This window comes from Danio rerio, chromosome 18, assembly GCF_049306965.1.
Source record: "Danio rerio strain Tuebingen ecotype United States chromosome 18, GRCz12tu, whole genome shotgun sequence".
NCBI classification, from domain to species: Eukaryota; Metazoa; Chordata; class Actinopteri; order Cypriniformes; family Danionidae; genus Danio; species Danio rerio.
Window position 1 is genome coordinate 22,308,948 of NC_133193.1, and position 14,523 is coordinate 22,323,470.

Sequence of the window (14,523 nt, forward strand, 5' to 3'; positions counted from 1 at the left end):
AGCCTTATAATCTTAAAATGTCAGTAAAATCACTTGTTTTGTCATTACTTAAGACATTACACTAGAGAATCATTCAAATACTAGCCCTAAAGTGACGTTTGTGAATGAGCAACAGTTTCCGATTTTCTGACGTCAGCTGCAGATGTAAAGGAATGGCGGAAGAAAGTAGTTCCTCTAACAAAGAGGTTTTTAGACTTTCCGTGTTTGATTTCCTTTTTTATACATGCGATTATGCCGTAGAACTGTTGTATAAATGCAATATGGCACTCATAGCAGTGCGATGTGGCTGTATATCGTCATTGGACACTAAGACACTATCCAAATTCTATTTTTGTACCCCTACCCCTTCCCCTTGGCCCTTAAAAACGAGTTTGAAGAGGAAGGGTTTCAAAATGTACCCCTAAAAAATGAAACAGCACTACAGCACCTGCACACGTCATCATATGTCATCGCAATCTCTTGCTTCATATGTGATCAGATGATTGCGACTGCTGTAGTTATTCTAGTTTTGTTATTTTTTTGGTATTTACTGTAGCTTCAAGAATCACTGAAGGCATATAATGTTATCATAGCGATATAATGCGGCAATAAGATCATAACTGTACTGTGTATTTGCACTGTGCCCATATTCATCACTGGATTCAAGCACATCAAAAACAACATTGACCATTATAGCAGACACTGTGAAAAGGTTAATTGCAGCCACTAGACTTTTTTGACAGGGTATTCCAGTGTCATCGAGTGTCAGTATATTGTGGGTTTACTGTACAGGAGTCATTATTAGAGATTATAGATAGCGAAATTTAGCGTTTTTTTTTTTAAAGCATGGTGGTAAAATACGAATGTGTTTATGAATATATTAAAACATATGCTTGTTTGTTGTAAAAATTTGTAACAATGACAATTTATTAAAAAAATACAAATTTAAGGATTTCCTTACTTCCAGGTGCAACTATCCTGCCGTTGTAGCTACTGTAGTCTATTCTGGGAAATTTTCGTACTCCTTGGCTTCGAGTGTGGATCAGAAAAATCTTTGTTCGAAGGGGTATTTACCCTTTCCCCTTAGCCCTATGCCTTCCAAGCTAAAGAGAATTGGGACATCCCTACCACTTCATGGGAATGCGCAAAACGAAGGGAAGGGGTAAGGAGAAGGGCTAAGGGGTAGAATTGGGATTGGGCCAAAGGCACTCGGCCTCCAACCTCATGCAACGTACGTCTCCCACCAGTGCCGATATACAGCCACATCGCACTGCTACGAGTGTGATATTGCTCATATATATATATATATATATATATATATATATATATATATATATATATATATATATATATGTATATATGTATATATGTATATATATATATATATATATATATATATATATATATATATATATATATATATATATATATATATATAGAATTACATATAAATATAATCTCAATTTAAATTTTAAGGTTTTCAATTACTATGGATACTCAGAATAAAATAATAATTAAAAGGCTTGGTGATGTGATGAGAAACTGGCCTTATCAGCGGGTGAGAGTGAGGGTACTTACTGCCCCGGCGGATGTTGATTTGCAGGTTGCCTTTGATGACTGTGCAGCCCTGCAGTGATTGAGCCGCGTCCACAGAGTCGATTGTTTTAGATTCGCAGACTTTATCGCACAGGCCGTCACACGCGCTGCAAAACATACTGCAGGTGGCACAGACAGAGAAGGAGAAAAGACAGAGTGTCAAGGACAGATTACAGACACACACACGCATGTACACAAGCAAAAACACACACACACACACACGCACTTGAGACAGGCAAATGCTTGTGAAACGTGACATGATTATTGTGTCTCAGCAAAACATCAAGTATATTTAAAGCTTGTTTTTGACAAACACAAGGTCACTACTTTATGAGGTGTTTGTGCAAGTCCTCGCTTGAACCCTGGAATTTGTGTGAAAGGAGGATCATTAAACCCGGTCTGCTCCATTAAAAGACAAAACAGACTCTGTATGTAAAAAAAGCTCCATAGAAAAGTCCTTTTGTTTGTTTTCTCTTAATATTGCAGCTGAAATGTGCAGGTGTTCAATAAAAGTTCAAGATCTGGTCTTAACACATATTTCTCTAGTGTTTTTCTATCTGAAAGTGAACAGGCCTGGGTTTTGAATATTTAATAGTACAAATAAATCTCAGTCTAAACCTTCTGCTCGTAGATTCTAATACAACAGTATAAATAAAAATGTCACATTAATAATTTCTTATGTTTTTCAAAACTCCAAAAAAAGAAGCTACATTTAATTTTTTACATAAGCTGCGTCCGAAATCGCATACTTCCATACTATGTAGTATGCTTAAAACAGTATGCGAGGCAAATAGTATGTCTTAATTGATAGCATTCAAAAAACAGTATGTGAGAAGTTCCCAGATGACCTACTACAGGTGAGATTCTGAAGTGCGCATCAGTTGGACACTATGCTCATCCCTGTCAACCCTCCCGTTTTTCCCAGGATTCTCCCGTGTTCTATCTCGCTATTATCCTGTAAAGGTATTTTCCTGTATTTCTACCGTATTTTGAGTGTTTCTCTGAAGAGTGTTTGTGTGTGTGTTTTGGTGGTGGGGGGTGAGGTCATGGGGTTAGGGTCCCTTATAATGGTGGGTATATCCCTTATTTTTACATCCCAATGTTGACAGGTATGGCTATGCTATCCCATGATGCATCGCGAGCGAATTCATGAACAGGAGTGAAGCGACGACACTGCCATGGGTAGGTCACGTGATGATGATAAAATGGCGAATGTAGTACGCCTACGTTTTTAGGCGCATTCCAAGTAGCATAAATAAGCACTATTCTATGCCATTTTGTAGTAAAAACAGCGTAAGTAATGCGTTCACACTGAGAACCCCCCCTCCTCAAAAAAGTGCACTTTAAATACCCAGATGATGCACTTATTCAACCGGTAAAATGAAATGTGTAATGATGGACACTTCACGCACTCAACAACCCCTGCTGTTTTCTGTGTTTAAATGGCACGGCAGCATCACTATATACAGTAAAGGAAACACTACTGACACCGGCATCTAATAAGGCATTTCTAGTGTCGTACCTCTGAGTCTCATTTCGGGTGAATCCGGGTGGACAGTCCGGCATACACTCTCCATTGTGAATGACGAAGTCCACCTCGCTGGGTAGGTGAACACGGGCACACATCTCCATAGTGATGCAGCGCCATCCTTCAAACTTGTAGGTATCTGGCGGGCAGGCCTCGACACATCGGTCCTCGTGAAAGTAATGCTGGCAGGCGGCGCATGCTTTATCATTGTCTGCTTCCGTACAGCTGCCCAGGCACTGGGGGTGACAACACTGGCCCGCATCCGTGCACGCTCTCTTCTCACACTCCTTAGGACACACTGGAAAAGAAGAACACAAATAAAGAGAACACGTCAGTTGCTGTTACAAAAGAAATGTCAGTTTTAGTATACAAGGAAACATCCTAAAATTAACATTTTTAAAAACCTCCTGAGGCGTAAACCAGATAAAAGTCAGTTATACTGTAAGATTAGTAATTTATTAAGCAATTTAGGAACTTGTATAAGAGAAAAACTGTCATGTACGGAAGGCCATCAGGGTCAAAAGTTTGATTGCCAGCATGCAGTACGATCATGTAGACAAGCACAACGGCCAATGAAATTCCAGTATTTGACAAATTTCCATATGTGATGCAAAAATACAGTCCTTCTGAATACATGTACAAAATTTCAGATATTGATTCATCTGCAAATATCAGCTGGTATAACTGCATTTCTATGCATTTTTTCAGCATTAATCGATATCGCAGTATGCAAATCTGCAAGTTACATCGCAGGATCTATGCATTTAATTACTGAATAGCTGTACCTCAATATTGTTAGACTCACAATGGTCCCAATGTATTTCCTGTTTTACATTTTTAATTTTTATTTCTTCTAGAAATCCAAAAAGAGTCGCATATTGATAAATAATGTTATGATAACTGTTTTAACATGAGGTTATGATTGAACAGGTCACTCCTAAAAAACTTGTTACAGTTATACAATAGTTTGATAACAAGCAAGAAAATGTTTATGGGCCAATGGCATCACCATATTGAATTGGTCCATTGTTTTCATCCGTGCTTTAATTTGTTTATTTGATACATTTTTGGACTTTTAAAAGGTATTTTATGCAGATCCACTCCCCTACAATATGATCCCAATCTATGTACAATAATGAATTGAATACAAATTGAGTTTTTAAATATTTTGATAAATTACATTCATATCGCAATATATATTGCAGAAAAAGTAAATATTGCAATGTAATTTTATGTATCGTGCAGCCCTAACAAACACTAAAGAAACATTCAAAATAACATTAACATAGTCAAAACATGCATGTTGACATGAATTTTAATGTTACATTTATGATATGTTATGGTACGGTTCGGTACGCTTTTATGGCCATTTCTACAGTCAAAAGGTACCAAAAACCTAGAAGTACCGTACCACTTTTTGGGTACCCTTTTAAAAGGGTACTTAGCACAACAAAAGAGTAACAAAAGGCGAAGTGAGACACACAGCTTAGCGATATTGGTTTAAAGAGATACGTCTCTAGCTCATGCACAAGCCAGAAGAATGAAAACAAAGAAAGTGCCATTTTTAAATACACAACCAAGACATTACATATATACATGTAATAACAAGCCATGGTCAACACGAGTATTTATGTGTATAAAGCATCTGTTTTGCGAGAAGTGCTTCTCATATGATATATGAACAACCTATACAGCTTTACTTAGACATTTCATACCACTGGTACCCTTTTAGCAGTGGAAATGCAAGCCTGATAAAGGTGACCCGTAACATACTGTACTGTACCACTCAGTGTAAACGGGCCGTTAAAGACTTTTGGCATTAATGGCCTTCCATATTGCATACACTACACGTGTTTTGTTCTGATAGCTTTATTAACACTGAATGCTTATTCTAGGACATGCGTAGAAAACTAAGTACAATTTGGGTTTATATGTCTGTGTGTGTGTTGCTAGCTATTGGATTAGTTGATTATAAAATAATAATGGCTGGGGTATACAGTTATGAAGCAGAGTACAGAGGAGAAGAAGGAAGCCCAGTGTGAAGTCAGGATGCAGGGGTTTTGGCCTGGCGCTGTTGTGTGCCAGTCTTATTAGTAAACTGCAGCTCTGGACTCTCTACAGCTAAATATTATTACTGTTTGATACTGTTGAGGGAATTTAGATGGCGGAGAGGAGGGGGAGAGGACGAGCAGAGCGAGAAATGAAGCCAAAAAGTCTAGCAAGCAGATGGACTGCAGTTTGGACTATTAGCCTGGGAAGCATCTAGTCGGGCCAGGCCCAACGAGAAGCCACGGTCCATCTGTGGCAGGCTTAAACTGAGCTGGAATGTGTCATGATGAGAAACACCAGCTAACAGTTACACAACAGTCCTCAGATTTGATTGGCTGTGTGGCAGTCCATAAGTGCTGATTTACAGTGCAAAAGCAAAAGGACTCGTGACTGTCATTCTGTGCGTCAGTGTGATTTTCAGTGACTCTGAATATTACAACTTTACACCAGTAGACGTGATACGTGATTGGTGAGTCAATGAAGCAACACATTTTCAGGTGATCTGTTCAATTAACAAATCAAGGAACTATAATCATGAGGAAGTCATTGAATCATTTACCGTACGATCATACCGAAAGCGGCAAGAGTGAAAAAGTAGCCGGAAGTCATTCATTTTCAATGAAAGCCGGCGGCGATAAGCGGCGAGGAGCAGCACGGTGCGTCTTCCCCGGTGTGGGTGTCAAGGAGAGTTGAAATCAAGTCAACTTAATGGTAATGAACTATGATGCAGTTCGGCGGCAAGCAATCAGAATGAAAAAGTCCACCGCTTGAGAGGCGTTCAGAAAACACAGACCTGTAAACTTTTTGGTTCCGACCACAATTGTTCCCAAGGGTTTGATTATTGTGGTCCTAAATCCAATTATTTCCAAATATTTACCATGTTTTCTTACAGGAACATACATTTTGAAAAGTTACTGGAAAGTTACTGATGTGCATTAATGTTATTTCTATTTTTCTTTTAAAAAGCGGGAATCTTATGCGACAGTACAAAACTGTATTGCTGCTTCAGGATATTTCAGACATATGGGCACATTGGATAATTAAGTGGAGCAAAGCCACGCCACATGCAACTTCATCTTCCATTGTTGAATGAATTTGATAAGAAATGCGCAATATTTTCACGCTAGAAAGCATGTTTTATGCAGGAAATAGCGATTTTTTTGCTTAAAATAAAGATCCCGATTTTCTCACGATTCTGTTGATGTAAAATAAAGGTATGGTAAAAACAAACATATGGCACAACCTCGATAATAATATTATGTGTAGGTCTACTGGTTTCTATAAATAATTCTATTCTACTTATAATAATTCTGATGTTGAAATATTATGTTTGAGTTATATGCTTGCAATCTTTCATTTTAGACAATTTTATTCACTGGTAAAATCAGACATTTGCCATTATCAGATTATATTCAACAATGTATAGCCAATAGTAGTAATACTGATATTATAAACATTTATTTTCATGCACAACTGTGTGTTCGATATGAAAGAAAAAACACATCAAATGCTTGTCGCAGTCATAACTCTAAAATGCGATATGATTATTTAAATGAAGTGCACACTTTCGGTTTCATTTTGACTGCTAAGTGCTTGTTCATACTTCGTGCGCGGCTCCCAAATGTTGATTATTTGCAACTGTATTACCTGTTATCCGCAACATATGCAGGTTCTGTTCACTAAAGTAGAGCGCGTGCACGCCCTCTCTGTGATTACAGCTCACGGTCAGCAGCTCATGTCACGTGTGATTTCCCGATCGCGAAAATATCATGTTAAGACAAAAGTGACATTTTTAGGTGAATTAAACCTTATAAATACAGTATGTGACTCATTCAACATCATTTGAAGGTGTCAATGTCAAAGAGCAACGTGTGTGAAACAATGAAAAGACTCGACACCAAACTCACTGACTCATTCTGGAACAAATCAGTGAATAATTTACTAAACTAGCTCATTCAACCACACAGATTCTTAAAGATAAGAGCATCTAAATGAATTGTTTACACATAGTAACTTTATTTATTACAAATCAACTTATACACTGAGATGAATAGTTTAAACACACTAATCAATCCAGCATCAATTAGGAATAGGCCAAGTAGCTAAATTATTCAATCAACTAATTCATTCAAATCTCCAGCTAAAGTGATTCACTCAAACACATTGATTCATTAAGCAACAAATAAGAAACTAACTTCATTAGCAAGTTGTCAAATCATTCACTGAACTGACTCATTCAAACAAACTGATTCCTTCAGCAATGAGCAAGTGACTATCTTTGAATCCCCGAATCATCCACTCAACTGATTTATTCAAACACTGAGATTCATTGTAGGAGTAGGTGAAACAAAAATTATTGATAAGTCTTTATGAGAAAGATGTGTTCAATCTTTGACTTCACAACCCAAATAGTATAAAAACAAAAGAAATATGGTCTCAGATGTAAATGTACTTGTGACTACTGACAGCATAATTATTTCCACTGTACAAACACATGCAACACAAAGCAATGCATTATGCCTGGGAAAGTACAACAAGACAGTGCAGATTGATTGATATTTAGAGGTATTGTACACGGCATAAACAATTTCTTTTTTAATTGAGATGCTTGTAATTGTTTTGTCTGCATCTGGGTCTTAACATGATTGCTGTCCTTTCAAACAATGCCTTTGAACTGTACTTTCTTACAAACAAAGGGTCCTGTTTGTAGACTCTCTGTAATCAGCTCTTGACAAACAAATCAGTTCCATTGTGGAAAGGTCACTGACATCATAATGTAACCCCATATGCTCCATATGCCTTCTTCCATGAGAGATTGGCTTCTGTCAAAAGCGTGAGAAAGTCACTTTTATGCTGTGCACAAAAAAAGACAGAAAAAAATTGGAGCGTGTTTCGAATTAAGTTTTCAACAACAAGCCATATTAAACACACTTGTTTGCTGAGGAGACTCAAGCACACTGTTGACATATGTGCGATCAATAAGCATTCCAATGGATTCACTTGCGTTGAGTGAGCAATAGGAGACAGGCCCTGTCAGTAATACGAGACGCATGAGACAGAGAGAAAGGGTGGGAAAAACACAAGAGGAGAGATGATAGCTTGACTTTGATAAACAGCCATGCAACAAATGCTAGGGTGCTATAAATTGTTGCTAGGTGGTTGCTAGGTCACCTTTAAGGTGTTGATTGATGATTGATCGCCAAAATAAAAATAGCCAAAAAGTCCATATTAGGAAGAAATTTATATTTTGGAAGATTTTGAACAACTAGTAATGATTTTAGAGAAAAGCGATAAATAAAAGTCTTTATATGACTTTTTCTGAGTATTATTACTAAAACTAAATGCAAACATATTGGACAACTGCTTTTGTTGTGAAAGCTAAACTGCAGAAACTGCTAAGAAAAAAAAATTACGTCAGCAGCAGTGATGTAGTGGTTAGTACAGCGACCTGAGTTCGATTCCCACGTAAGCCAATCCTTTCCTTCTCTCAGCTCCCCACACTTTCCTGTCTATACTTTCCTACTGTCCTATCAATTAAAGGTAAAAATCCAGAAAAAAAAATATTATTTATCAAACTTATTTAGAAATTGCAATTCTGGTGATACTGAAGGCACCAATCAAAACCCTCAGATTTGAAATAGATCAACCACTAAAGTAATCCATGATTTAATGGCAAGTACTTTATAAGTTGTTTTCAATCACTTGGTTCTGATGACGCGCCAAACTCAGATGAAAAAAAAAGAGAGACATAAGGAAAGTCTGTATTTTTGTAATTTTTACCATATTTCAATTTACAATTTATTACCATACAGGAGTTATAAATAGAAAACAAGCACATATGTTGGGCTGCTTGGGCATGATCCTTATATCAAGAAGAGGGACGAGTTTTTTACTGAACTAAATATATATTTGCCTGTCATCAATTCTGTACAAACTGTATAATTATGTTACATAAAAATACTATAGTAAATACTATAGAGATTGGAAGCATACTATAGATAATTACTTGAATTAAACTGTCGTAGTAATTATATTGTTGCTGTGGTACAACACAATCGTAGTAAATTATTCAACAGGCTTCAGTTTTCTACGCTATCATCACAATGCACCACAGTTTACACTAACATTACAGTATTTATTTTAACAGTATAAGTTTACTATGCTATAGTATTTGGTAGCATCCATAACAAAGAGTTGTACACATTATACACTTTACTATGTGGTTCAAAAACATGTTTATTATAAATTACTTTAGTATCCCCCCACCCCCCATTACATTAACATACACATAGCTAGGCCTGTATATAATCTTTATTGGTGCTGTCAAATGAGTTATCGCATTCAAAAAAGTTTGTACACATGAATGTATTGAAAAAAGTTTATTACATGCCGCCTTTTCTTCTGTTTTTCAGCCGGTTTCTTAAACTTTCCCCCTTTATGAGCAAGCACTTTTAGAAATCAATATTCCTGGAAGAATATTTCTTATATTGGCGGGATTTAAACAATTATAACATAAAACGGAAATATTTTGATGTGCTGATAGCAATTCCTATGTAGAAGAATCACTTCCTGCCCACCATCTGAATTTAACGCATCATCAATGACAACATGTGAAAACAACCTATTTTCTAATCTGGCCAATAATGATGATAACGGTATTGAATATTGCCAGATCCTGATATGGCTGCCAATGTGTCATATATCTCTAGCCTTTGTATACAACAGGGAATGCTTTGACTATTATATTGTTCTGTCTAGGTGTCTTTTGGTGTAACAACTTTCAAGTTTCGACAATTCAATGCATTTATAAATACTACTTTAACAGGCATTTTAAGAGTTCACACTTAACTGATGATTGGTAATAAGCTAGTTTGGCATGCTGTCCCGGGAGAGAGCCCCAAGCTCATGAGAGCTTCGAGCTCCCTCCCGTAGCAGGGCGAGAGGGGAGTTTGAGCTCGGGTAGATCTCGAGAACCCCCCCTCCTGCTGCGTGAGGGTTGCTAAGGTGATGCGTTGCTGACAGAATTAAATCGAATTTTGTGCTAATTTAGTTAAGTCAATTTACTTGAGTGTCATGTTTTTGGGAGTGTGGGAGGAAACGGGAGGACCCGGGGAAAACCCACGCAAGCACAGGGAGAACATGAAGTCCACACGAAAATGCTGACTGTTTGTGTAGATGCCTGAACCGGAGGCATTTTGCTGTGAGGCCGCAGTTTTGCTGTGTTTAGCCACTGGGCCGCCACGCTGTCCTGTAGACAAAAGAGAAGGCGAAGGGGTGGAAAGGGGGATTCCTCAAGACGAAGATGACTAAAGGTATGGTGTTTGGTTATTTATACTTGGTTGGGAATAGTCTGATTGGTGGTTCGTACATTAGCTTGACTCGGGGCCAGCCGTGTCAATCATAAGCACGTGATTCTCTCGAAATTAGTTTATGAATAAACTTCACTAAATGGAGAGAGAATGAAAAAAGAATATTGCACACAATTTTTCTGAAGGGAGTCAGTTTACTTTAGAGATTATTTCATTGGCTTACAAAAATTTTAAAACAAATATGATATGAATGGCTTATTTCAGTAAAGCAAAAAGGATGCAGGTATCATTCACTTGTGCAGCAAAAAGTTTTTAAACTCGTGAACAAAGGGATTGTTCAAATCGCTAAGCTAAATATAGCAAAACAGCAGCGCTGGCCTCATGAAATGGGAACACTAGTGCAGGAATCTGACAGTGACTCTAAGATAAGCATATGTGTAGATACCGATGAAAGGTCTGCCTGGGTGGGTTGCCGCCTGAGGTGGGACTCCAGGCGCTAACTAGGCAGCCATCAGCTGAACATGAGGAGGTAACTATGCCGCATGGCACAGCACTCCTGGTCACCCGGCAACAGACTCCTGGCACTCGGCCTAGTAGACACAGCAGGCACAGCCAAAGAAACATCTACATGGGATTTTTCCCCTTTTATTTATGAGCTCAGATCATGCAGTATGACATTACAGGGGAAATATTAGCATTTTGTTTATTTGTAAAATTAATATGGCTTATGACACACATTTGGATGGTATGAGTGGGATTTGAGAGGACTGAAGTTACACATCCCCTCAAATAATCAACGTCACTGCTCAAATGGCTGGCCTACATCCAGATTCATGATGACAGCGGGTGGTCAAGAGGGAAGGCAGGATCGTGGCAGTGCTCAACAAGGCACACCTGAGGCTTACTGCATCCTGTTTATGCTGCCATACAGGAATATGTCTCTTTGAGGTAATGCTAAAAAGCCATTTTTAATGTAGTCACATCATGAGCAACATGAGTTAAATTTCCACTGTCAATAGGGTATATGCACAGCTAGTGTTTTTTCCCCTAACGATTTTAAAGTATTGATGCTGTACAAAAAGTTAAAAATACTAGTTGCAGACATGTATTTAGTTGTTCAAGTGTAAAAGGAGATGAAAAGCAGTTTACACCTGTGTGCCTTCAGGATCAGCAGGCTAGCGCAGAAACTCCATTAAAAAAATACCGGAGTAAAATAAATTTTCATCGTTTTAAAGACATGGCGTGGGACAATTGAGTTTGATGCAGTGCTTTTTGTACATTCTGAGACCTGCTTTATATGGTATATTAATCAGGCAGTGAAGATCATTGATTTCTTAAAAAAAAAAAAAAAAAACAGAACTTAAAACGTGGTCATTTTTTAATGGCATACAGTTCACTGGAAGCGCTTTAACTGGGTTGCTGAACATTAAAAGTCCTTCTGCACACAGTTAGGTCCATAAATATTTGGGCATCAACACAATTCAGACATTTTTGGCTCTATACAACAATACAATCAATTTGAAATGAAACAAATTGTCAAATTACTTTTGGACCCTTAACAAGTGGGAGGCACATATGCAAACTGTTGTAATTCCTACACCATTCTGATTTAGATGTAAATACCCTCAAATGAAAGCTGACAGTCTCCAATTAAAGTTTATGGACTAACTGCATACCCTATTGTAATGCTCACAAGTTTATTACTTTAAACCAAAAGGCTTTATGTTGGTCAATGCTGTGAATTTGCATAACCAACTTGTTTTCTTTGGTTGGCTCCAATTTGGTTTATTAAGTATAAAGAACCCGAATGGTGAAGGTTTAATGTTTCTATTGCTATTTTCAAAAATATGTAGATTTTTAAAATCTTCTCTATGCACAGTATGCCTATTATGTCAAAAACACAAAACTTGTCTTTAGGCATGGTGTGAATCACATCAATTAAACCATCTTCAATTAAAAAAGGTGCAATTAAGAAGAAAAGTTTGCTTCCATTTTCCTGCAGTAAAGGTCTTAAAATAGAGTAAGTCATCCACTGAATTTATTTGAGTGCTTCTTTTTAAATAAACATACTTTAATGTGATTGGCCATCTCAATCATTTTGACACTGACAATTATTAATAGCCTGAAGTAGACAACCAAAAAATGTATCTTTCAAACCTTTGTCATCCTAACAACAAAAGCACTGTATAATTGAGTGTAGGAAGAGAATAAGTTGTAAAACATGATGTGGGACAATTTGGGTTTTTGTCACATTCAACCAGTTATAAAATGAGTATTAGCACTGAGAATTATTTCACCTTTACACAAAGCTTTCTTTAAAAAGACTATATTTCACCTGTTTAAATTCTCCTAATAGTGATAAATGTGACACGTGTCTCCTCTGCACAACACAACCTTCATTGCTCCCATTACAAGGACGTGTCTCTATAGCAGGGACACTTTCTCTCTTGTTTGTATTTGTACTTAAAAAAAAAAAAAAAAAAAGCCTCTCTCAGGAATGCTAATCTTCCTGCGTCTGTTCTCACTCCCATCACAGTGTGTGTTTGCTTAGTTGCCTATCAGCTTACAAGCAAAAAGAGGTTCACTGAGGAGATCCCACAGCACCGGGACATGATTTTACACACTCTCCACTCTCCACAGTGGAACAAACATCAGCGGGGACTTAATTGGCCTGGGTGGAGACACTTTTCCTTCTCCTGCCAGTTGAGATGCTTAACATTCTTCTGCACATTCTGCCACATCATAAGCCACCCTGCAGAAATTACTAGAACATTCCTCATTTTAATTCCTTAGTTTAGTGAGAGGAAAACAACAAACAATTGTGAATGTCTTCCAAAACAGCCATCAAGCAGATTTTAAAAGGTAAATAATAATTATTCAACCTATATTTAAATTTTCTGGCATAGAAAATAAATGTTTATTCACATAAAATACTAAACTGTAATACTAAATGTCTGTAAATTAAAAAAACAATAAGAAGAGTCAACCAATAATTATTCAGTAACGATCTAAAGTCAGTTTCTGTCTTCAAAACTATATACAATTCATTTTTTAGTTCACCCAAACATGACAAAAAAAACTATATATATAGATGTTACAAGTCAATTTGAACAATTCTGAATATTTACTGGATTGACAAATAACTATTTATTTATTATTATATACAGATGCAGAATTCTTAAACTCCCTTAGATTTTTTTTTCTTTTTTAAGTGTTTCCCAAATAATGTTTAACAGAGCAAGGAAGTTTTTACAGTATGTCTGATAATATTTTTTCTTGTGGAAAAAAATCTTATTTGCTTTACTTCGGCGAGAATAAAAGCAGTTTTTAATTTATTCAAAACCATTTTAAGGTCAAAAATATTAGCCCCTTTAAGCAATATTTTTATATGTTTTTATATAGTCTATAGAACAAACCATCGCTATACAATAACTTGCCTAATTACCCTAACCTAATTAACCTAGTTAAGCCTTTAAATGTCACTTCAAGCTTCAAGTTACTATTATTAATTACTATTCATATTACTACTATGTTTACTAATTTGTTTCCATGGGTTTTATTTCATTTAAAAATGACACATTTTAATACAATTGTAACATTTGTGAAGTTATAATTTGCACTTTATTTTAAATAATTTGATTATTTACACCATAATTACTCTGGTGTCCTTATTCTATTTTTAAAAATACTGAACGTGGATGAATGTAAATTTTAAAAAATTGGGAAAAAATGTATTAATACGTTGAAATAACCTATAATCAAACCGTGTATTAAACTTTGAGCATATATGTTGAACACTATTAAATATAGGCCACTATTATAGTACTTTTTGTCCAGTCTAGCACATTATACTCGCCGTGGCTGACACTGACGCTGAACTCTCAAAAAATTAAAACTACACGTCACAATGACGCATAGTGCAAGCTCTGTGATTAGTCGGCTTGATCTCGCTGATGAACATGGGTGGTGCTGAAAGGCACGAGCCTGATGTAGTGATTGTTTACAAGTGTCATAAAGGAGCTCTACAGGAAAACGTTTGTTTTATGTTTACCTATCGATTAA

General features: G+C 36.7%; 1 protein-coding gene across 3 annotated transcripts in view; it reads right to left on the reverse strand.

Moving 5' to 3' along the window:
* The window catches only part of igf1ra (insulin-like growth factor 1a receptor), a 166,259-nt gene that overhangs the window by 38,461 nt on the left and 113,275 nt on the right, over positions 1-14,523 (reverse strand). For all 3 annotated transcript variants that reach the window (XM_073928786.1, XM_073928785.1, NM_152968.1), the window contains 2 exon segments: positions 3,098-3,401; positions 1,558-1,694 (listed from right to left, as the gene is read on the reverse strand). In XM_073928786.1, the coding sequence (XP_073784887.1) occupies positions 1,558-1,694; positions 3,098-3,401 (441 nt within the window).